At 42.6% G+C, this 23,884-nt stretch overlaps 1 protein-coding gene and 1 long non-coding RNA gene across 5 annotated transcripts in view; both read left to right on the top strand.

Annotated features, from left to right (window-relative positions):
- The window catches only part of DPYS (dihydropyrimidinase), a 101,026-nt gene extending 79,761 nt beyond the window's left edge, over window positions 1–21,265 (top strand). For 2 of the 4 annotated variants that reach the window (XM_033411269.2, XM_033411256.2), the window contains 2 exons: window positions 6,942–7,063; window positions 8,446–8,697. In XM_033411269.2, coding sequence (XP_033267160.1) covers window positions 6,942–7,058 — 117 coding nt within the window. In that variant the 3' untranslated portion in view covers window positions 7,059–7,063; window positions 8,446–8,697. Of the gene's footprint in view, window positions 1–6,941; window positions 7,064–8,445; window positions 8,698–20,410 lie in introns of those variants that run through there. The other 2 variants (XM_033411267.2, XM_033411268.2) reach the window with 2 other exon arrangements.
- Window positions 21,266–22,078: 813 nt separating this feature from the next.
- Window positions 22,079–23,884, top strand: part of LOC125961721 (uncharacterized) — a 48,903-nt gene continuing 47,097 nt past the window's right edge. Inside the window, exon 1 of the long non-coding RNA XR_007472649.1 lies at window positions 22,079–22,474. This is a non-coding gene — a long non-coding RNA (uncharacterized LOC125961721). The remainder of the gene's footprint in view (window positions 22,475–23,884) is intronic.

Here is a 23,884-nt window from a genome sequence, read left to right as displayed (position 1 = left end):
AATCGTTGTTGGGTATTTTATTGGCAAAATTAATGCTAACATCATTTTTTAGGAGTTCACTCTCAATTTTGTGAGTTAGTTTCTCAATATTTTCTTCTGATACCAACTTTTTAGGTATTCTAGTTAGGTATTATTGTTTTTACAATAGCAGTAAGTAATAGTTGTATTATAATATATTGTTCTGAGCACTTACTATCTGCCAGGCAGTGTATTTGGTGTAATTTATATTTATTATTTTACCTAACCTGCACAACAAGCCATGTGGGAGATATTATCATCCCCATTTTACAGAATAGAAAACTGACTCTCAGCAAGATTAAGTAACTTTCCCTGGGCTGAGCGGTAAGTAAACGTAAGAGCCAGGGTGTGTGATAAGGCCTTTCTGATTCCCGCTGTACATGAGACCTCTGTAGAGCAAGAAAGGAGAAGAAAATGATTGTGAAACTCAAATCATGGGGAATGCATTATTTTAAAAAGTGTTGATGTGGAAAAAGTATCAAATAAAATGAATAAAATGAGGTTTGGGGACTGTGTGGAGATGTTTCAGACCTTTTTTCCTCCATCAGGCAAAGATAATTTTATAGAAGAAAAATATTACGTTAAAGTTAAGAAAAAGAGTTGTTAGGAATCCTAGATTTTAAATTCACATGAGGTAATTAGAGCTCTTACTTTGGTTTTCATTTGAAACATTCAGATTTCTTTGTAAGTGAGGATAAGAGTTTGAAGGCAAGCAGGAAAGGCCCATACCATTTCTCCTGCTATCCTGTTATCCTTCCCAAGAAAATAATCACTTACCACTCTGGACTCCAAAGCACAGATTGTAGAGACACGCCAGTGTTTGTCAGTCCCAGAACTCAGCTGGTCTCCTGGCTAGAACGTTAGTTCTTCGAGGAACTTATTTTTTATTCCCAGTACTTCCTATGTAGTAGACGTTTGATAAATAAACAAACTGCAAATGGAAGGAGCAAAGACTGTAGTTTCAGAGGTCATAGAAAGGACTCGAAATAAATTTACACAGAAGATTGCCTCTTGCCTCATCCCAAACAGTGGGGTTGTCTGTGAACTTGATTCTTATCCACGATTTTATTACTTAGTGAAACTTGGCATCATGCTGTGCAGCTATCACTGTTAACGGATATCGTGAGGAATTTCAAAGGAGAGAAATGACATTTTAATGCAATTTGACAGCTTCAGGGAATTGTTACTTTATTTTAATATTTAAACAGGGAATCATTAAGGGGGAAAATTTAAATTAGAAGATGAAACATCAAAATTTATTTGATATATGTTACATAATAAAATACATATTTCAATTCAATATAAAAAGTCACTTAAGGAAGCGTGTTGGGGGATTTAGGAAAGAAAAATATAAGAGGAAGGAAAAACAGTACATGGTCCCTCGGTATCCATAGGGTTAGGTGCTCAGTATCTGCAGATACCAAAATCCACAGCTGCTCAAGTCCCTTATACTGTTGGCCCTCTCTATCCGTGTATTCACCCAACTGTGCACATGGAGGGCCACTGTAACAGCAACTTGGGTGTTCAAGTACATTTTGAAAGAAGAAAATCAACTTACATACTGTTCCTTCTTTACCAAAAACAACAAAAACAAAACCTTTTTAAACTCAAATGGTTTATTATTCCTAGAATTTTTGTGTGTTTAGAGTATTATAATTTTTACCAAAATTTGGAAGCACAGACATTCTTCAAGTCATCCCTTTTTCTCTTTTTTCAGTAATAAGCAACCCAATCTATTTTGGAAAATTAGGGTCACATTGCATCTTCTAGAGAAGCAGGGATAGCTTCATGGAGTAATGCATGGTTTCAGAATACTGCGCCAAAGCTTTTAAACTGGCTTGTGCCTTTGCAACCATAAGCGTAATTTGCCTTTTAGATAAGATAAAATTAAATGGATGGCTGATCTAGTCCTTGAAATGGGTGTTCTCCATTTCCGAAATAACAGTTTATCAATGTCTTTCTCAATGTGGTGGCCCAGAGAAAATACTTTCATATCGTCAGCTGCCACGTAATTCTGATTTCCTCGGATTGCTTGCTAGTAATTGCAAAAGGCCATGCATATGTTGGAGCCAGCTCATTTTGGCTATGAGAGACCCTTGTATGTATCCCTTCCTGCCTCCTCATTCAGTGATGTCAGTAGCTTGAAATCAGCCATGGTGAGAGCATTTACACAACAGAAATAGGCAAGTGCTATAAATCAGGGCTTTAGGAGTGATGAGAAAAGGGGAAGGTGGGTTGTCAACATTTACCGGTACATCACTGTATACAGGGACTTGGTAAGTACTCTCTTTCCATGTTTTATCTAACCATTCAGTGTTCATCCAGTAAATACTTATTGATGACCAAATTATGTGCTCACATTGTTCTTGAGAAATAGCTCGCAGGGTATTTTGAGGATTAAGTGGAAACATTTGGTGGATTGTAAAACATCAAAATGCAGATTTTCATTGTTATAGATCACCTCTGTTGAATCTAGTGAATCATAGTCCCCTGGAGAGCTCAGTCCCGTGAGGACCTCTAAGAACCTTGAAGTTCACCAGGTACTGAACACCTACCTGTAAATTCACCAGCCAGGCATGGATTTCGTTCTCAGGGAGTCGCTGCTCATTTGGACTGTTGGTGTTACGTCAGTGTCTGCTGTTTGGTATTTGGAAGTTCTGTTGTCTTTATCGCTATTTTAGTATCTTAGCCTCCATGATCAACATTGTATTAGTAACTTCTTGGGGTTCAGGATTCTTGTCTATGGTCTTAAAAATCTCAGAAAAATCTAGCATCCTAGCATTTTACTCTCTGCAGACAATACAGGTAAATTTTCTATCAATTTTAAGCTTCCTCTTTTCCCTGATCAGCTAACCAAAAACATTTCTGCAATCATGCGGGTATAGTGATTGCAATTAATATTTAGTCATAGCACTTCATATTGCAATATAATTCCCATTTTTGTCTATGAACTCACCACAGTGACAATCATCATTAAATACTATGAACTCAAATTGAACTCCCATCTACCTAAGTAGACCACCAGCACGCTGCTGGGTGAGGTGCCATCCATGTTTCCCGTATTACTTAGGATAGCCCCTCACAGTGTTTTACCCTCAAACCTTTCTATTTGATTGTAAACCCATCAAGATGGGAAGAACTGGTGGGGTGTGATCATCTAATTTTGGCCAGCCTGTACTGGGGGAAAAAAATGTCACCACCCAGATCAGTCTTCCGAAGGTGTGCGCTCAGGATCCTAGTCTCTTTTAGGTGCTCCTTAAAAAAGCTTTCAAGTGATCTTAGATAATGCTACCCTCAGGTGATTCTGTTGCCCAATATCATCTAAAAAGTTCTAAGAAGTCCTACGGTCAAGAAATCTTTCATTTAACAAATGTTTGTTAAGCACCAGATACAATTCCATATTCCAGGTGCCGGGGGTACAGGTGTAACTAAGACAGCAGTCCCTGGGCTCAAAGAGTTTTAATCCTACTTCTCTTTCAACTATAGTTTGTGGTGCTTAAGTTCTAGTTCTGTTTGAGATGCTAATTACACCTCCCTGTGAAGAGGTCAGTTAGCCACTTGGATAAAGGAGTCTGGAAATTGGGAGGCATTGGGGCTGGACATAAAATTTAAGAATCCTGGCATCTACATTTATTTAAAAACACAAGTCTGAGGCCACCAGAGAGACTGTAGACAGAGAAGAGAGGGGACTTGAGAAAGAGCTCTGGGGCTGCCAACCTTCAGAGGCTGAGGGGAGGAGCCAGCAAAGGAGCCTGAGGAAGCTGACCAGTGAGATCAGATGAAAACTAGAACACGAAGAAGAGAAGAGACCTGCTTACTTTGTTCAACCCAGAACCCTCTGATACTTCATCCTGGTCTTTCTGTGAGCTTTATGCTGCATTAATGTCCTCTAAGAAGTAGGTATACAGGGACTTCCCTGGTGGCGCAGTGGTTAGGAATCCACCTGCCAATGCCGGGGACACGGCTTTGAGCCCTGGTCCGGGAAGATCCCACATGCTGCGGAGCAACTAAGCCCATGCGCCACAACTGCTGAGCCTGCACTCTAGAGCCCATGAGCCACAACTACTGAAGCCCACGTGCCACAACTACTGAAGCCTGCACACCTAGAGCCCGTGCTCCTCAACAAGAGAAGCCACCGCAATGAGAAGCCAGCACACCAAAACGAAGAACAGCCCCCGCTCGCCGCAGCTAGAGAAGCCCGCACGCAGCAACGAAGACCCAACGTAGCCAAAAATAAATAAATAAGTAAAAAAAAAAAAAAAGAAATAGGTATGCATTTAGTTGGGAGACTCAGGATGGTGTCCCTGTCATCACTGTACTCATCCTGGATACCTGGGAAAGAAGCCCACTTTGGACCCAACCACTAGGATAACCTCTGAGCGTTATGCACTGGTTGTACCAGATGCTGATGCCCATGTCAGGGCTGGGCACGTCACAGTCGAGATGGAGATTTTCCATTTGCCACTAGAGAGAAGCCACGTGACTACTTTTCCTGAGAGCTGCAGCATAAGTCTGCTTAGAAAACATGTGCAGCCGAACTCTGGCATAATGCAGGGAAGGCTTAACATTCTGCGGAACAAGTGCCATCACCTTTCCATTTCGTCACAGTGAACATCTATTGAGGTTCTAAAATGTATATAGAGTACAATGCCAGGGGCAATAGACAGTACAAAGATGGACAAGACCTGGGTCTAGCGTTAAAGAACTTATGTAACCACATCTAAGGATAAGAAAAGATTAAAAGGTTGAAAGTACTGCAAGGCTTGAGACCAGAACTTAAATTGTCTTTGATTCCTGTCAACTTGTATATAAAGGGGAAGACTGTGAAGTGTGGGGCAGCAGAAGCCTCCCCAGAGAGGGCCAGTCTGTCTGAGGGTGCGGTGTGGGCAGGAGTGGTTGACAGCCCATAGCCATCCTGGCGGGAAATCGGTCCCTGCCTGTCCCGAGCCTCAGCAGCAGATGAAGAGGAAGGCTGTGTGCACGTGAGACCTGGCCAGTCAGGTCAGAGACATTTGATGGGCAGTGCGACCAGAGTGACCAGCCAGGCTAAGAGGGGCCTCGTGGCATTGCTAGTACAGTGACTGAGCGGCCGCAAGGGGATTCTTAGACAAAGTGCAAAGTGCAGATATTTATTCAGGATATAATATTCCTGAATATTTCCTGAAGTGCAACCTGGGGAGCAGATCAGTGGTGAAGCAGAACAAGAGAGGATGAGGGAAACTGAGCTCTGGCCAGGATAACTGACACAAAGAGGAGAGGAGCCCAACTAGGGATCTCCTTTCCACCAACATCCTTCCCTTTACACGCTCAGAAGTGTCCCAGTTTGGATGATGAATTATATGGTCACCTTAGGTTTAAGTACATACATGCAGTTGGGCTTGAAAAGTAAACCAGGAGAAGAAAAAACATGGAGACTAAAGACCTGAAACGGGGGATGTGGTCAGAGAGTGGGGTATTAAATTAAAGTTTCAGGTGTGGATTGGCTCCAGGTAACTCCAATGTCCAGGGACTGGGTGGCAGCCACGGGAAGTCGGTGCTTCATTACCCCATGTCGGTGTTCAAGGTGATGGCAGGATCCAGGGTCAAGGAAAGGACTGAGTCGATAGCGAGCCAAGATGCAAGTCCAGCAAAGCATCCAGCCAGACACAGAAAGTGGACAGAGGCTTGGACTTGTGCACAGAGGGCAGGGGTCTTCCCAGGCACTAAGTGATCAGTGTGCTTCAAATTCCGCTGTAGGGACACGGTCTCTGTCTTGTTCTCTGCTTTATCCTCTGCAAAATATCTGGGGCTTGTGTGTGCTCAGTAAATATCTACTGAATGAATGAAGGAAATGCTTTGTATCTGGGAAATCTCATGTGCCTGTGAGGTACGTTTTATTCCTTGCATTTCATACATGAGTGAGTAGGCCCAGAGGAGCTTATTAACTTGCCAGTTTCCTACAGCCAGTAAATGGCAAAGCTAGAATTCAAACTTAGAGCTACCTTTCTCCAAAGCCCACACGGTTGATCACTACAATACGTTAGTTTTGGTGGTCAAAATAAGACATGTACACAAACGTACACACACACATATTTATTTTTTAGGAACTTTTATATGCTAGGCGTTATTCTAAATGCTTTACGTATATTTAATCCTCACAACCCCCCTACAAATTAGGAGCTATTACGATCCCCAGTTTACAGCTGAAGCACAGTTTTAAGTAACATGCCCAGGCAAGCTGGTTCCAGAGCCCATGCCCTTAATCACTGTGGTTTACAATTACTTGGCTTGCCAGTGAATTTGTGTCCACATTGACAAACAGTAGGATTTAGTTCTCATGAATCCCTTTGTTTAGAAAGTCCTGATTTCGAAAGTCTGCTCAAGCACTGAACTAACTCTAGCTGAATCCAGGGTTCTGCTACACAGTTGGCCACCAAAGGGGTATAGTCCCAGATGGGAGATTCTGTGGAAGGCTGTGGAAGCGGGGACTATCAGGAAAATGAGGAAACACACACACAGACTGCTAGAATCTGAAACAAAAAGCTGAAAGTCTTAGGAGACGTACAACAAAACACTCTGGGAATATAGACACCTAGAATTGAAACTACAAGAAGAGGTAGAATGTTGGAAAAGCCTGGAAGGTGGTTATAGAACAGAATGTGTGAGGATATGGCAGAGGCCCCAGTGAAAGTTGCGGTGGAAGGAATGACTGTTAGGAAGTGTTCCCTCGGCCTTTGTCTGATGCAGATCAACCCCAGTGACAGAGTGGGGCAATGCGGGTACTCGAGGTCGCTGGGAGTTTCTGTGAAAGGGCGGGGCATGGGAGGCACATGATAATTCACAGGGCTCGTTTTTGGTCTCACAATTCACTTAGGGAGCAGAACTTAGCTTTGGATTCAAGAAGTCAATAAGCCACAAGAGAAAAATGAAATGTTCTGTTTCAGACTTGCACGCCTACCCCCGTGGAGCGTGAACCCTATAAGGGAGAAGTCATCACACTGAAATCCAGAGGGACAAAAGAAGACGCCACACATGGGACCAGGAAACAGGCCCACTCCTGAACCAGGTGCTGTCAGTAAGGGATAGTGGGCAGAGAAAGTTTCCCTCCCTGACAGCATATGAAATTAGCATTATCTCTTTCTTCCTTAGTGTTTAAAGAGTCCACGGTCAAGGTCAAAGACTTCAAAGTGACCTAAGACTCAAGGACAGTTCAGCCAAAGGGCAGGCTGACAAAAGACCTCTTGACGCAGAACACTTGGATGAGGCCTCCAGGCTGAAGAAGGCCTTGGGCTAGCTGGAGGTTTATTCTCTGAGACGTCAGGAAACATTGCACAGAGGCCTAGAGAATCAAATATGAGTGAGAGGCTGGTAACACAGAGAGAGGCTGTTATTGAGGAAGGCTGGCACTACTTAAAACCGAGAGTGCAAGTTTATAGTCAAAATTTATAAACCGATTAGGACTTTATCTGGAAGAAATGCATCTATGTATTGTAAAGGCAACCATATTCTAGAACTTAGAATGGAATGAAAAATGAATGCTGTTGCTTTGGGTATAATTTTTCACGAAAATGATTTGACAGCTTATTTCACACAGTTTTAGAATAATATAGATGTGGTCATTTAAAAACATTTGAGTGCTTCATCTGTTTTCTCTTTTGACATTCAAGTCTTTCTTTTTGAAGCACGTATTATCATCATCCTTGTCAATTTTCTTTTTCTTTTTCTGGGTTGTTTTTTTTTTTTTTCCCCCAGTTGTTTTCTGGTCCTGCTCTGCCAGGTACCTATTTCACCATGGCTTTCCTGTGATTTAAACATTTCTCTAACATCGTTTCCACTGACTCCATGAAATCTACATGTTTTGCCAGTTTTGCAATTTCACTAGCCTCTATGGCTTTGTTTTTTCTTTTTAATGTGTGATACATTTTCAGATGTTTCAGCAGGTAGCAATCAGCAAAAGATTACAGAGGAGGTTGACAAGATGGACACGGAGAGATGTTTGTGTTAATTAGGGACGCTGTCTGTCAAAGGACTCGTTTTATACAAACCCAGTTAGGCATTGCAGGTTTTTACATTATGATAACCTATGCTTCCTTACATAAACCCTGAGCCTTGTATAATGGGGCCCTGTGTACTCCCAGCTGTGTTCTCTTTCATTATTGAATGCTGTTAAGTTTTTAGTAATGCCGTACAGCCAGCAGTTGCAGCTTGGTTGTCATTTCCTGACTATTGGAACTATTTTTCCAATCCAGGAAGGTTGTGTTAAAAATCCAGAGGAAGATTAGCAAGAGGAAGACATTTTATTGAACGCTGTAACATGCTATTACCAGCATTTGTAGGAGCGGGATTCATGTTTACTTTGATTATAGGATTTCTTGGGGGTCAGGCTTGGGTTCTGCATCTCTTTGTGAGGGAGAATGTTACACTGGGTTCCTTTTATTCTGTTCAAAGGTAAAATCAGAGAAAAGGATGCTGCTGTTCCCATCCCAGTTAAACGTTGTCAGCCCGTGGAGAAGCAGGCCTTATTTCAACTCCCCAAGATCCTTTTGAAAAAATAATCGCTCTAGGCTTCTTTGATTTCCCTTCAGAAGCAATTGCCGTCTTTCTTACTGTGACTTTGTTGCTGTGTAAGATTGAAGATGTAAGTGAATATTACTGTGATGGAAAGTCTGTGTGAAAATTCACTGATGATACTTTAAAATGTCATCCTTGCTTACACCAGATTTCTTACTTTGAATTTTTAAAAATCACTTTCTTGTTTAAAGTTCTTTAATGGCTACATTTGTTTAAAAATAGCGAACTCTGTGATTTTACATTCTATTGTAATTTGTAAACATTTAGATCTTTATTGTAATTAATAAACATTTAGATCTTCATTTTATATCCTGTTATCTGAGTTATGTGTGTCTTCTTTTAACTAGTGGGACTGGGGAGTCTGGGAGGTTGGTTTTGATTCAAAATTTCCCGAGAGACATCTGCTTCCGCAACTCCTGGAAATCCGGTCCCTCAGCAAACCCCATGTAATCAAACTGGATACTCACCTTAGAATAACTCCAAAGCAAATAATCCAATTACACTGATGAATGCAGGATTTGAGGGAATTAAATGGAGTCAACGTGGCTGAAAGACGCTGCAGTGATACCTTCCGGCCCCTATGCTTCCTGGTCTGTGCTCTGATCCTTCTGTGTGTGCAGAGAAGCTGAGTTTATATTCCTTCTCCTGGGTAACTAGGCCAAGAGGGATTTTAAAAACATGCAGTAAAATCAGGGCAATTATGTTCTCACTGCAGACACATCTGCCCCGACTTACTCACTTAGATCTGGGGTGTAGTCACACTTTTGACAAAGGATGGTAGGAATCTAGTTTACTCAGTTGTGATTCGTTTTGAACACACAGTAGAAAGGATGATGAAATACATCTATGGAAGAATCACAGGTCTCTTTTCTCAGGTAAGAGATACCTTAAAATATGACTTTTCTCCTCCACTTTGGTTGATGAAAAAATTCAACAATAAGATGACTGAATCCTCTGAAAAGAAAGAATGAAATTGCTTTTTTAACTAGAAGCCAATTTTCACTCATCATTTAGAATTCAGCTTAAATATCACCCTCACTCAGAGGCTTCCCCAGACCCAACACCATAGGGTTAAGTCCCACTTTCTGTTCCTCCATATCAAGGCCACCATATACCCCGTCACAGCACCACACCCCACTGTACTGTATCTACCTGCTTTACTTGTTGGCCTCCTCCAGGAAACTGAAAGCTCGTTCAGGGCAGGGCTGTCTGGTCCACTGTTATTTCCCCAGCACCTACCAGAGCACCAACTGATGGGCATTCAATGGATAATTATCAGAGGACATGAAGGAGTTCCTGCTAAGTTCCTGAATTGATACTGATGAACTAAGTGAGAACTTTCAACAAAATAAGGATAAATTTTGTGGAGTATTTTAGTGTAAAGGGGCTTTAAATGAAGAAACGGATTCATTGTCTAGTATTTGGTGGCTCTCTTTGGGAGAATGAAATAGCCTCAGGATTCTACATTAACAAAATCATTTGAAATGAATGTGGGGATCCCTACGTTGCTTTCCTTAGGCTTTGTCATGAAAATGTTTGTAGAAACATAGTTCTAAATAAGTGACCTAAGGCAATGGAAAAACATGATTCAAGCTATTAATATTTAATAGCTTGTTTTTCAGGATTGCCTCTGGTATACAAAGTAAGGGTCCCTTTGTCACTAAACAATTGCATTCTCAAGGTCTGTGCAAAGACTAGATGGAATTAGTAGCTGTTTTTTTTTTTTTTTTTGTAAATATTCACTCCTTACTCTGATGGGCAGTATGATGTACTGGGAAGCAAAAAAGTGTGGGATCTAAACTTCTATTTCCTATTTGTGAGGTCTTAAACAATTCTTAAAATTAAAAAACAATTCTTAAAATTAAAATACATTATGAATTTATCAAAACATACCAAAAGCAAAAAAGTTAACGTAATCACACTTATATACCTATTATCCTGTTTAAGAAAGAAAACTTTACCAGTACAGCTGAAGAGCCCTGTGTGCTTCTTTATTCATTTTCCTTTCCTCCCCCAAGGTAACCAGTGTCTGGAATCTGGTGTTTTATTCCCATGTACAATGCATCTTTTATATATTTGCTATATGTGTACATATCTCTAAGCATTGTTTCGTAGTGGTTAAATCTCATAAAAGCATTATATAGTATGTGTTGGTTTTTTCTTTGTTTGTTGGTATGTATTCTTTGGTTTCTGCTTTTTTGCAGTCAGCATGTTTGGGAGTTATTTGTTTTGCTAGGTCTAGCTCTAGTTATCCTTTTTATTGCTATACGGTATTTCCTTGTATGACCGCACCATAATCTGTTTACCCATGTTCCTGTTGATAGACATTTAGGTTGTTTCCATTATCATAAACAACACTGCCATAAGCGTTTTTGTACCTATTTCCTTGTGCTCACTGAGTGCTTCCCTAACATGTATGCCTTGAGTGAAGGGGGGTGGAACTGACGGGTCCGAAGGTGGGCGCATTCTCCCCTTAGATACTGGCAAATTCTCCTCCAAAGTGGAAACGTACGCCCTCCATAACAGAGTGTAAGAGTTTCTGTTGCTCCAGATTCTCACCAACATTAGATATTGTCCAACTTACTAACTTTGCTAATTTGATTCTTGTCAAAGTTATTGGAGTTTTAATTTGCATTTTCTTGAGCGCTAATGAAGTTGAGCTCCTTTTTATTATGCAGTTTAATTGATCTTACTAAGTGTCAGCATCTTCATTTATAAGATGAGAATAATAGTATCTTCCTAATGCACAAGGATGCTGTGAGGGTTACAAAGCCCATACTGCGTGTTCAGCACGGGCTAGGTAGGATTACTACTAATAGTGTCATGATGAAATAATAAACAGCGTGCTGCCCAGAGACTGCCGAAGTCTTGACTTCTCCTTCTGTGGGAAAGCTCACCAGGCTTGGTAATGCCAGCTCCTTTGGCAGCTGGAGGAGCATGGAAGCCAAGACCGGAAGGGCGGAGTGAGAGAAGGGACAGGGTGAGGGACTAGCACAGGCCTGGGGAGGGCTCAGTGGGCATGGTGGCCCTGGGTCCTGGCACATGTGAGCAGTCAGCAGGGGCACAAGCAGAAATATGGGGGATGCGCAGAGCCTGGCTCTCAAGTGACGCCTGTGGATCCAGCAGGTCCCAATGTCAGCATCTGCCAGCTACACCTGGGACCCTCTTCTCTCAGTGTTTTCTCTCCCCTCTGCCTGCCCACTGGAGAGGAGACAGCGTCTTGTGGGGGAAAGAGTGTCAGCCTGCCACTGCCTTTAAAGTCACAAAGCTGGATTTGAACCAGATGATCTAGATGCTTGACCTTCCTGAGCCTGTTTCCCCCTTGCTAAGGTGGGAACAATTCATAATACTTCCTTGGCAGGGAAGAGGCGAAAGGATTAACTGAGATGGTATGGAAGGTCAGATTCATCCTCTCCTCGGGGCCCCTCCCCTACACCTGCTTTTACTCTTTTTTTAGCCTTCTTTCTCACTTAACCTACTATCGAACCCCCTGAAGGCACCAATAGATTCATGAGATTTCTTTGTGTCAAACCCACTCTCTCCCTTTCCTTCTTTTTGGAGAATATCTGCGGACAAGTTAAAGGAAATAAAGGCAGTGGATCTATCATTTATTAAACACCTACTGTTTATAGAACACAAACCAAACCCCTCAGTTTTGGCTGCCACTGTCCCTCAACAGTCCAGTGAGTAACACAAAGAAGTGCTCAATGAATTCATCTTGGGAAGAGAAGACAAAGAAGATTATGGTGATGGAGAAGAAGAGAGAAATAATTCACGAATGAAAATCAACACTACAGCAAACCATTGTTTGTGTTCAGGTGTCAGGACGGCATTTATCTCAGGAGCTATCCGTAGCGTGTCAGGGGAGTTTGTAAAAATCTAAATGGCCAGTTGTGAAATATATTTGCCCACATTTTAACTCGGCCTATACAATAATCTAACACGATAAAATAACTATGTTATATTTGTCATACAAAATATTTGCAACTGCATTATGATTGTAAGTTCCTTGAGGGCAGGGACAGTTTCTTAACAGCTTGTGCCCCAGACAACACCAGCACAATGATTTACACAGGACAGACCTTCACGATGGGCTTGGTGAATTGAAATTAATGTACTGTGGCCGAGGGGATTTAAAGGAAAGCGTCTGAATTTGGAAAGGCTCGCTGAAAGAAAAGGATTTAAAATCCTATCGATGAAGACAGTCACACCTGGCAGAGGAGAGGAGGAAGTATATTCCAGGAAAAGGAACAGTGCAGCAGAGCAGAGGTTGGCTCAGCCAGGGCCATCAGCCAATGGAGGTTCACTGGGGACTGGCCATTGTGGCTCTAGGGGCCAACAGAGTTTTCCGTGACAAGCTGTCGGGGTAAGGAAGTATTATCAGGGCTTTTTCAAGCATTGCTTTTTGCCTTAGAGTAGGATGTAGTCTCCACAAGAACACAGAACCTTTGGCATTTTCTTTCTTAAGATTTCTATAAATGTGCTCAATGGATCATTAATATACCGTTTTTTAGGCCCTTATTGAAACAGAGCAGGACCCAGTGGGGCTCCTGGACACGGAAGCCTTTCAGTGTCCCCTGTTTCTTGTTTGTAGGGAATAGACTCCAGCCTCCATGACCTTCCAAAGGGCAGGTTTGAACAGTTGCTAATCAGGGAAGGGAGGGGATGCAGAGACAAGGGAGGAGACCACCTGAGGCCAGATTAAAGGAGTGCAGGCCCTGCACACGCCCTGATCCTTAGCAGCTGCTCTGCCCCTGAATCATTGCTATAAAAACTCCTCACCAAATCCTCCCAGTTTGGGACACATGGTTTTTGAGGCCTGAGCCTGGGATGTCCCCTTTTGCCTGCCAAAGAAGTAAAGCTGTTCTTTTCTACTTCACCCAAAACTCTGTCTCTAGGATGCGCTTAGGCACCGGTGCACAGAGGCTGAGCTTTCACCCCTCTGCAGGCAGACATTTGGGAATTATTTATTCTCCACTCCCCCTCCTCCCAAGGCCTGCATTCTTTTCGTAAGTGGTTTACAATACTCAGAGTTGCTTTACACCTTATATGCAACTCACTCTAAAGACTTCTCTTGTCTGGGGAATTCTAGTAACAAGACTTGCTTTCTCTTTTCTAAAAGAACATGGCACGCCCCCTCCAATCAATATTTACTGGCTCTAGGTCTGCTGAGAGAGAGAGAGGTTTACATTAAGAAGATGTAGACACAGCCCTCAGGGAGCTTATAATAAAAATGTTACGGGGAGAGGAGTCAAAAAATTACTAATATTCTTAGGAGTGGAACTATGCCGGCAGTGGTGGGATTTCAAGGGAGTTCCTGAAAGAAGGATTTTCTTGTTGTGGTTTTTGTGTTGTTTTTTCCTTCTCCTCCTCCCCCTCCCCCCCCCCCCCCCCCCGCTCCTCCTTCCTGTAGTCAAAGAAGGAAAAAATGAAGGTTTCTGAATCTTAGTTGTAGGATCCTAGAATCTACCTTTATGCCATGGAGCTAATGAAAGAGGGGAAATTGAAGGCATGAGTTGGTATTTCTCTTTACTGAAATTCTTTGGAGTACAATGGTATAACACTAAGAAGGAAAGATTCTTAGAATAAGATGGGAGAGGTGTGGGCAAAGACTCAGAGCCCCAAAAGTTATGCTTCATGCACCAGAGGACACATGACATGGGCAAGGAGCCTGGGGTTTGGAATGAGAAGGTGGTTTTCATCACTTCTCAACGTGTGGCTTGGGGAAAGTCACTTAACCTCTCTGAACCTCAATTTCTTTTTTATTTTGGGGGTAGGAGTTTATTAATTAATTTATTTATTTTTGCTGTGTTGGGTCTTCGTTTCTGTGCGAGGGCTTTCTCTAGTTGTGGCAAGCGGAGGCCACTCTTCATCACGGTGCGCAGGCCTCTCACTATCGCAGCCTCTCTTGTTGTGGAGCACAGGCTCCAGACGCGCAGGCTTAGTAGTTGTGGCTCACGGGCCCAGTTGCTCCGCGGCATGTGGGATCCTCCCAGACCAGGGCTCGAACCCGTGTCCTCTGCATTATCAGGCAGATTCTCAACCACTGCGCCACCAGGGAAGCCCCTGAACCTCAATTTCTTGATCCATGAAATGGAAATGATAATACCTGCCCTGCTTACTTTACTGCTTTGAACTGAATGAAGTTTGTGGACAATAAAACATTATGAGTGTTATGAGTATAATATGATGATAATATCAATGCCAGGCTCAAAAAGTCAGTTACTCTGGAAAGCTGGTTTGTAGTAAAAAGAAGATTCAGAATGAGATTCTAAAGGCCATGGGAGATTTTAAAATAGCCTGGTGAGATCACTGTAATTACAGAAGGACGCTTTTAAGGGGAGGGTGACAAGAAAAGGATTAAATAACTGAGAACTGAACAAGAAGTTTAACAGGGGCCACAGAGAAGGAGGAGGTGTGCTGGGTCCCACTGGAGGAAGCTGGAGGTTTTGTTCACTGATATATAGAGGAATGGGGTTGGGGAAGAGCTTATAATGTGAGCATTTACTGTGAGTCACTGTACCATCCCTATTGAGTGTCACATGTAAAAGCTAGAGCCAAGAACAGGCATGCCAAGTGAAGGCTAGGACTGCATTCAAGAACCCATGGAGAAGATGCACTGAGCTGGGAGGACCAAGATGTTGAAAGGAGTTGGACACTCCAGGCGAGTTCTGAAACAGCTCAGCAGGAGGCAGTGGGAGGAGTTCAGAACGAGCGCACGGATATCTGGGCAGAGAAGGCTGCCAGGAGGTGTAAGGACCTGCCGTGGGGTTGGGTTGGAAGCCAAGAAGGTCAGTTCAGGAGGAGCTGGAATCCTAGGCAGGGTGGCAAGGATGCTACCTCGTCAGGAAGGAGACTTGGCAGACACCCTAGATTCGGACCAGAGCTACAGGGCAGAGAGAAGCTTGATTCCCAAGAGCAGGACATGAGGCCAGTGTTTAGGTCTTGCCCATCCAGAGAGCAGTCAAGGACAGCAGGCTGCTTGTGACCTGGAACTATGTCTCATTGCTCTCCGTAGCCTCACTACCTAGCACAGTGCCTGGTGTTCAGAAAGCACTTGATCAGTGTTCGTTGGAATGAACCAAAAAATGAATGACAAAAGAATAAGGCCAAGTTCAAAATACCCAATAAGCTTTGAATTTTATTCCTCCCTCTGGTGGCTTTTGACAGCCTTTGGCTTTCTTTCTAGGGCCAGATAGTTCATGTGGAACCACCCTCACGGTCCCTCCTGAGAACTCTTGGCCACCCAGTGTGTCTCCTTCCCTTCTCTTTAGTGGTAGGTGTGCTCGATGTGGCCACATTCCACTTAGCGGCTTGTTTCCATGGCAACTTGCTGCTTCATTATGCCACACTCACCCTGCCTCTCATTACGAGGCATTGCCGTATCTTATTCAGATTTCTAACCCTGTCAGTTCCCAGCCGTGTTTATATCCTGTCTGATATAGAATGTCTTACATTAAGGGAACATTGTCTTCTCAGAAAATTAACTTTAAAAATTACATTTAAACACATTATGGCATGATTTATTTTCCAACTAGAAATATCAATTTTCTCCACAACTTCCTTGCCAAGAAACAAGTTCCCTTGTCAGCCATTTTCACTGACTCTTTTCAAAACTTTTTTCTCCATGCATATTTTAAAGCCCTGGACAGAGTCTCCAGAAGAAGCATCTGGCTCCTGAAGTAATGTATGGCTCTCAAACTTACACCTACATCTGCGGACTCTGCCCCCTGGTGGTCACTGCCATGGTCAGACCACCAGCAATCTCTCCCTTGGTACTGAAGAAGATCTGAACACCATCCCAAGAAAATGTAGGCACAAGAGTCACAGGGCACACTTCATTTCATTTTATTGTGTCACTTTTATTAGACCAGTCCATTTGTGTTTTAAGGCTCCCGACATGGTTTTCGTCACTTTAATGAAGAAAGATCTAGCTAATCTGTTCTTAGAATCCATCTTGGTCAACTTACAGAGTGTGTCTTGACCTTAGTCTCTTTCTCAGCTGTCAACTATTTTAAGAAACACTCAGATGGGACCCACTAATGCCGGTTCAGGATCACCTCGTCTTTTCTTTTCAAGGCGGATTTTCACATCTGCTGGAAGAACTGTCTGCCACACACCTGCCACTTGTAGCCAGTGTGGATAGGCTTGTCCTTGGTCCAGCAGCTCATTCTGTTCCTCAGTTGGGGCCTTTCAGCATTCCTTACCTTCCCATAAAGCACCAAATGGATTCCTACATTTGGTGTCTCTCACTTATAAGGTCCCTCATGGCTCAGCTCAGTGTATTGCTGGGATTCTTCATTTAGGTCTTTGCCTCAATGCTCAGTGAGCCTCTATGTAGCAGAACATTTATTTATTGTGGCTAAGATATACTTCCAAGTTCCATAGAACAACTTTCCTCTGGCTGTGCAGAGGAAAAAGAAATTCAGTTCTGAAGGACCTACTATATAGCACAAGGAACTACACTCAATATTTTGTAATAGCCAATACGAGAAGAGAATCTGAAAAAGAATATATATATAACTGAATCACTTGCTGTGTACCGGAAACTAACACAACATTGTAAATCTACTATACTTCAATTTTAAAAAAAGGAAAAAAAATCAATTCTGATTTCTCCTGCCCTTTTCACACCTGCATTTAGAGTTAGAATGCATCAGAGGATGTGTAAAGTTCATCCTAACCGTGCAGCTATGCTATAACCCAGTAGAAGATATTTTCTGAAGAGTTGGTTACGCATACCAGACATACTGTACAAGGGGTGATTTTTTTTTTTTTTTTTTTTTTTTTTTTTGCGGTACGCGGGCCTCTCACTGTTGTGGTCTCTCCCGTTGCGGAGCACGGGCTACGGACATGCAGGCTCAGCGGCCATGGCTCACGGGCCCAGCCACTCCGTGGCATGTGGGATCCTCCCGGACCGGGGCACGAACCCGTGTCCCCTGCATCGGCAGGCGGACTCTCAACCACTGCGCCACCAGGGAAGCCCCAAGGGGTGATTCTTGTAGGGGAAAGTCTTTGCTGGTTGTTTACTGTACTGGGTTGAATTGTGTCCCCCACAAAAATACCTTCAAGTCCTAATACCCATTATCCGTGAATATGACCTTATTTGGAGACACGGTCTTTGCAAATGTAGTCAAATTAAGATGAGGTTATACTGGATTAGGTTTGGTCCGAATACGACTGCTGTTCTTAAAAGAAGAGAGAATATTGGACACAGAAGGATGAAGGTCACGTGAAGACAGAGGCAGAAATTGGACTTGTGTTGCCATAAGCCAAAGGATGTGAAGAATTTTCAATAACCACCAGAAGGCAGAAGAGACAAGGGAAGATTCTCTCCTAGAAACTTTGGAGGAAGCATGGCCCTGCCAATGCCTTGAATTCAGCTTCCAGGCTCCAGAACTATGAGCGCATACATTTCTGTTGTTTTAAGGCCTCCAATTTGTCATTTGTTACAGCACCCTAGGAAACCAATACATTCACCACTGGAAAACTAAATAAAGGTAAGAAGTTTGAGGGGCTTCCCTGGTGGCGCAGTGGTTGAGAGTCCGCCTGCTGATGCAGGGGACACGGGTTCGTGCCCCGGTTCGGGAGAATCCCACATGCCGCGGAGCGGCTAGGCCCGTGAGCCATGGCCGCTGAGCCTGCGCGTCCGGAGCCTGTGCTCCGCAACAGGAGCGGCCACAACAGTGACAGGTCCGCGTACCGCAAAAAAAAAAAAAAAAAAAAAAAGTTTGAAACTTGGGAATTTTGTCCTGCCTCCAACGTTCAAATCCCCAAGGATAAATGGGAATTTGCCCAGTTTGTTTCTTGGATATGAGAAAAAAACAGAGACATTTTTTCCTCCCCTGACATTGGTATCATTGTTAGCCGTAATATATTAGACTATCATATTTGAGCTACTGCCTAAATATTTACAGCTCCTCCTGGAGTATGAATGCCTAGCATCCTGATAAGAGGCTGCTTGAGAGACACACCCCTGACCATGATGCACAGCTTTGCACCCTCCCTCCATGCCCAGCTAGTGAATTAAACATGACTGCTTGAGTTGACTCCTTAATCTGCAAGGGCAGCAGGCAACTTGGGGGTTGGATGTGATAAGTAATGGGGATTACAAATGACCATTGTAAATTCTCATCCGAGGAAAAGCTCCGCACAAATTGCTTTTTAGATTATTTTTTTGTTTGTTGTTTTGGGAGAAAGAGTTCTAGAGCTGAGGCTTGATGGAGAAGCTGGAGTAGGGATGGGAGCAAATGCAATGGTTTGGTAAGGAAATGATAGTGGCAGTTAACACTGGAAAAAAAAAGGAGATTCAAGAGATGTGCAGCAAGGGAATTGGTTGGGTGCTGGATAGAAGCAGAGTTACAAATAAAACTGACTCCTAAGCTGAGAAAATCTGGAAAATATTTGGGTCACTGATTGTGATGGGGAATTGATGTTTGAGACTAAGAAGGGCAAGAAAGAGGGTGATGAGGTTGGGGATATAGCAGCCTCATGAGCTGATAGAGCTCGTAGGACTCTCAAAGTCATTGACTCCAAGGGTCACCCTGAGGCCCACAGAGGGGAAACTACTCAACCAAAATCCTACGGCCAGCGACAGACAGAGCCCAAGTCAGAATCCAGGACTCCTATCATCGTCCTGTATTCTTTCCAAATTAGAAGACTGGAAGAAAGTGGGAAGCTTTAGGCGGAAGCATGTAGATTTTGTAGAACCCTGCTTTATAGCTGGTAACAAACAGGGTTCCCGAAAAAGATTGTATGAGCAGAGGCCGCAAACCACCAGCTCATGGATTGACCTCGACTCTATTTTTTTAAATTAATTTTTGAATTGATTACTGGGAATTCCCTGGTGGTCCAGTGGTTAGGATTTGGTGCTTTCACCGCTGTGGCCTGGGAACTAAGATCCCACAAGCTACCCGGCGCAGCCAAAAAACATTTTTTTAATCGATTACTAACAGTTAAAAAGTAAGCAATATATGTGGAATCTAGAAAACGGTACAGATGAACTTAGTGGCAAAGCAGAAACAGAGACACAGATGGAGAGAACAAACGTATGGATACCAAGGGGGGAAGGGAGGGTGGGATGAACTGGGAGATTGGGATTGATATATATACAATACTATGTATAAAATAGATAACTAATGAGAACCTACTGTACAGCACACGGAACTCTACTCAATGCTCTGTGGTGACCTAAATGGGAAGGAAATCTACAAAAGAGGGGATATATGTATACCTAGAGCTGATTCACTTTGCTGTGTAGCAGAAACTAACACAACATTGTAAAGCAACTATACTCCAATAAAAATTAATAAAAACTTAAATTAATTAATTAAAAAATAATAAAAGGCCTTAAAAAAAAAAAGAGTAAGCGAGCTCCTCTAAAACTCTGGCTGTCTAGCTGTTCTGGGAAAAGCCAGTGGATCTAGGAGAAAGGAGGAAGAGCTGCCCTCTGTTTAGATGAGGCAGGCAGGCACAGGCTGGTGTGCCCATCTACCTGGCCGGCTTCGCTAACTTATATTCTCTACCTGGCCCCTGCGGGCCCTGGAGTCTGCCAGCCCTGGGAGGGGAGGAAAGGCAGAGGCCCTGAGCCCGAGGCCGAAGCCAGAGTTGGGACTCTTAATGGCAGGGATGAAAACAACCTGACAAAGAAACCCAGGGGCTAGAAGGACTAGAGAGCCTAGGTCACAGAAGCTAAGGTCTTGTCCAAAAAGTCAGGGACAGACATTTCATCTATTTTTAGATAAAGCAACAGGATGTGGAAACCAAAAATGTGGTCAGTTCTCCCATACTGCGCAATGGTGATGACTTATGCAAAACATCCTCTTTTCCTATTTTTAACTAGATCACAGAAGCTGCATCAAAGGACTGGCTGCTGACTAATCCTGTTGAGACGCCTTTCTCTGAGTTGCATAAATGTCATCTACACGAGCTAGAGAACATTTGAGAAGGAGAAAAAAACCCTGTTAAGACTCCTGCACATAGGGCATTCTTAAAAATAGTCTTCTGAGTGGTATCAAGGTGTTCTGGGCCACAGCTTTCTGGAACTTATCTAGGATTTCATGGCTGAATGGTGCAGATATTCAAAGAGAAATCATTCATTTATTAAAGATGAATTAATGATCCATGACTTTTTTGGACTCCAAAGTACAGTGATGACAGTTTTTCAGTAGATCACCTGGAGAATTACGCTGATTTTTTCAGCAAAACTATTATCTAGTTGTATAAATATCCCTGCACCAGGAACAGGCATTTTATTGGAGAAAAGGAATCAGGAATGAAAGCAAAGGGTTGTCAATGCATTATGGACGAGAACCACATCATGACAATGGCAGGCCTTGGACGTCAGCAGAGAGCTCAGCCATCATGGCCTTCTCACTTTACTGAGGGGGGAGACGGAGCTGTTACAGGTGGTGTGGAGGCCCTGCCCCTCCCCCCCGCCCCCCCCCAAGGCCTCACCACTTCTGTGCGTTCCCACTGTCCAGTGGCCAGACTCTGAAATCTCTTTGCCTGGGGGCTTTTTTCATAACTGAGGAAAGCCAGATGTGCCAGGGAATAAATACCACCGAGAAGCAGCAGCGGCCCACAATCAGGGACTGGTAGGACTTGGTGTCTAAATACCCCAGGCCCTCACCCCTCAGTGGGGCGTGAGCTCTACAAGCTGCTAACACAGAGAGAGTAGGCTGCAGGCTTTAGCAGGCAAGTATCTTGCTAGAGTTAATGTAATAATGTTGTTTTGTTTTCAATGTGTATGTCTGTGTGTGTGGTATGTATAGTTTATATATGTATGTTTAAGATGTATATATTGTGTATATTAATGTATATATGTAACTATGGGTATATAATAAATAATGTATATATGATGTTTATATAAGTTACTTTCTATTTACGGAAGGTGATACTGTTTTTCCATTTACAGTGGTGTTATAAAGTTTCCTTTTATTTTTTAAAAATTTATTTTATTGAAGAATAGGTGATTTACAATGTTGTGTTAATTTCTACTGTATAGCAAATGATTTAGTTATACACATATATACATTCTTTTTCATATTCTTTTCCACTATGGTTTATCACAGGATGTCGAATATAGTTCCCTGAGCTACACAGGAGGACCTTGTTGTTTATCCATTCTGTATATAATAGTTGCCTCTGCTAGTCCCAAACTCCCAGTCCTTCCCTTCCCCACACCCTGTCAGGTCATCAGCCTCTGTTTCAAGCATGGCACCTCTGTCTTTGTTGGGTTAAGAACTGGTGATATAAAGAAGGAATTAGAGATACAAACTACTAGACGTAAAATAGATAAACAACAAGGATTTACTGCATAGCACAGGGAATTATATTTAATATCTTGTAATAACCTATAATGAAATATAATCTGAAAACAAAAGCTGGATCACTTTGCTGTACACCTGAAACTAACACAACATGGAAAATCAACTATACTTCTATTTAAAAAATACATTGTAGGCTTTGAACTGTACATTTAAAAATTGTTAAAATGGCAAATTTTATGTTACATATATTTTACCATAATAAAAAATACAAAATAAAAATATATAGGTTTAAAAAAAGGTGACTTAGAGGAAGGGGGCTTTACTGCTTAAAAGAATAGTAGTTGATACATTTGCAAATTTCAAATGGAGTACAACACTCAATCGATCACGAAATTGAGGCCCAGAGAGATTAAATGACATTTCCCAGTTCCCACACAGAGTCTGTGACAAAGCCAGGACAAGGCCCCATTCCCTTAACTCCCATCCATGCTCTTTCCACAGTACTCACTTCCTGAGGAGGCGGGACTTGAAGAATGGGAGGAAGTGAATGGGGAGAGAAGATTGGAGCGTGCAATGAGGAGGTCCAAGAGAGCAAAGGTGTGAAGGGGGAATGCAGGCGACTCTCCCCAAGCCAGGTGGGAAGAGCTTTTTGACTAAAGGGAGGGTTGGGGCAGAAGCGGGGTCAGATTGGAGGGGAGTGTGAATGACCGATGGGAAGAATGTTAACTCCCCAGGACCTATGATGCAAATCTCAGCTGGGAAACGATAGGTCAAAACCATGCTGTAGGAGGCAGCATGGTAGAAGGTAACTATGTTCAAATACTGTTTCCAGGACACAGTGCAGACAAGTTACTTAGCCTCTCTGTGCCTTGGTTTCTTCACCTACAAAACAACAACAGCGTCAGAACTCCCCTCATGAAATTTTGGTGAGGATTAATGGAACTAATACACCAGAAACAATATCTAGTATCTAGTAAGGGCTCAATAAATCATACCTATTATGATTTCTAAGGACTGAATTGACTCAAGAGACAGAAGTGCCTTGGCTGAGCTAGTTAATAGCAGAGCCAGAATTAGGAGTCAGCTCCTATAATTTCTAATTCAACCTTTTTCTTTCATTGTATCATATTTTAAAACAACGAATTATTTATTTTCTGGTATGTATTAGCATTTCGACTTGCAAGACATAGCACTCATTCTTTGTGTACAATCACTACAATGGTTTCCTTTTGGAAAAAGAATTTTGATCAATTTTCTTTCACTCTCTAATTAATATATCACATTTAGAGTGAGTGCACTGTGTGCTTTGAAAAAGAAAGACTTTCAATTTTCAGGTCTTCAGGCAACTGACATTGCAGCCTGACTTTCAACCATAAGAAATTACATATGACATTTAGAATATAATAACTATTCCGATTGCTTCTTTGTGTCTGTGGAGAAAACATTTATTTTTACCAAATGTTATCTTTTCCCGCTTTCATCAAATGAATCATACTTAGGACCCAAGAGCATCTGTTGTTCTTTATGATTCATTGATCAACCATGAAAGAACAAACAAATCAAATACTGAAACTTGGGTGGCACTTTATTGGTGATTATCTAAAGGAGACTGTGATCTCCCGAAGAATCATAGACCTTAAGAGATGGCAACTTCCTTGGAGATTCCGTATCCCTGCTCCTTCATCTTTATAGACGAGAAAATTCGGTTCAGAAAGGTGAAGTGACTTTTGCAAAGTCATCCAGCTAGTTGGTGGAAAAGAGGGATTTTGATCCCATTTTTTTTTCTAACTTTGAAAAAGAAAGAGGGATTTTGATCCCCCGCCCCTTTTTTTTCTGACATTGCATCATGTCCTGCATCAACTCATGGATTTCTGGAAAGTCTTCCTGCATTTCAGGTAGGCCAGATCCAGTTTGCTGCTTCTTTGTGCAAGTAAAGTTTTATTGAAACACAGCCATGCTCATTCCTTTACTGATTGTCTATGGCTGCTTTCTCACTACAGTGGCAGAGGTGAGGGGGTTGTACCAGACCCACATGACTGCAAAGC

The sequence above is a fragment of the Orcinus orca genome, chromosome 17 (genome assembly GCF_937001465.1).
Source record: "Orcinus orca chromosome 17, mOrcOrc1.1, whole genome shotgun sequence".
NCBI classification, from domain to species: Eukaryota; Metazoa; Chordata; class Mammalia; order Artiodactyla; family Delphinidae; genus Orcinus; species Orcinus orca.
Note: the sequence above shows the minus strand (reverse complement) of the source record. Positions and strands in the feature narration are given on the sequence as shown.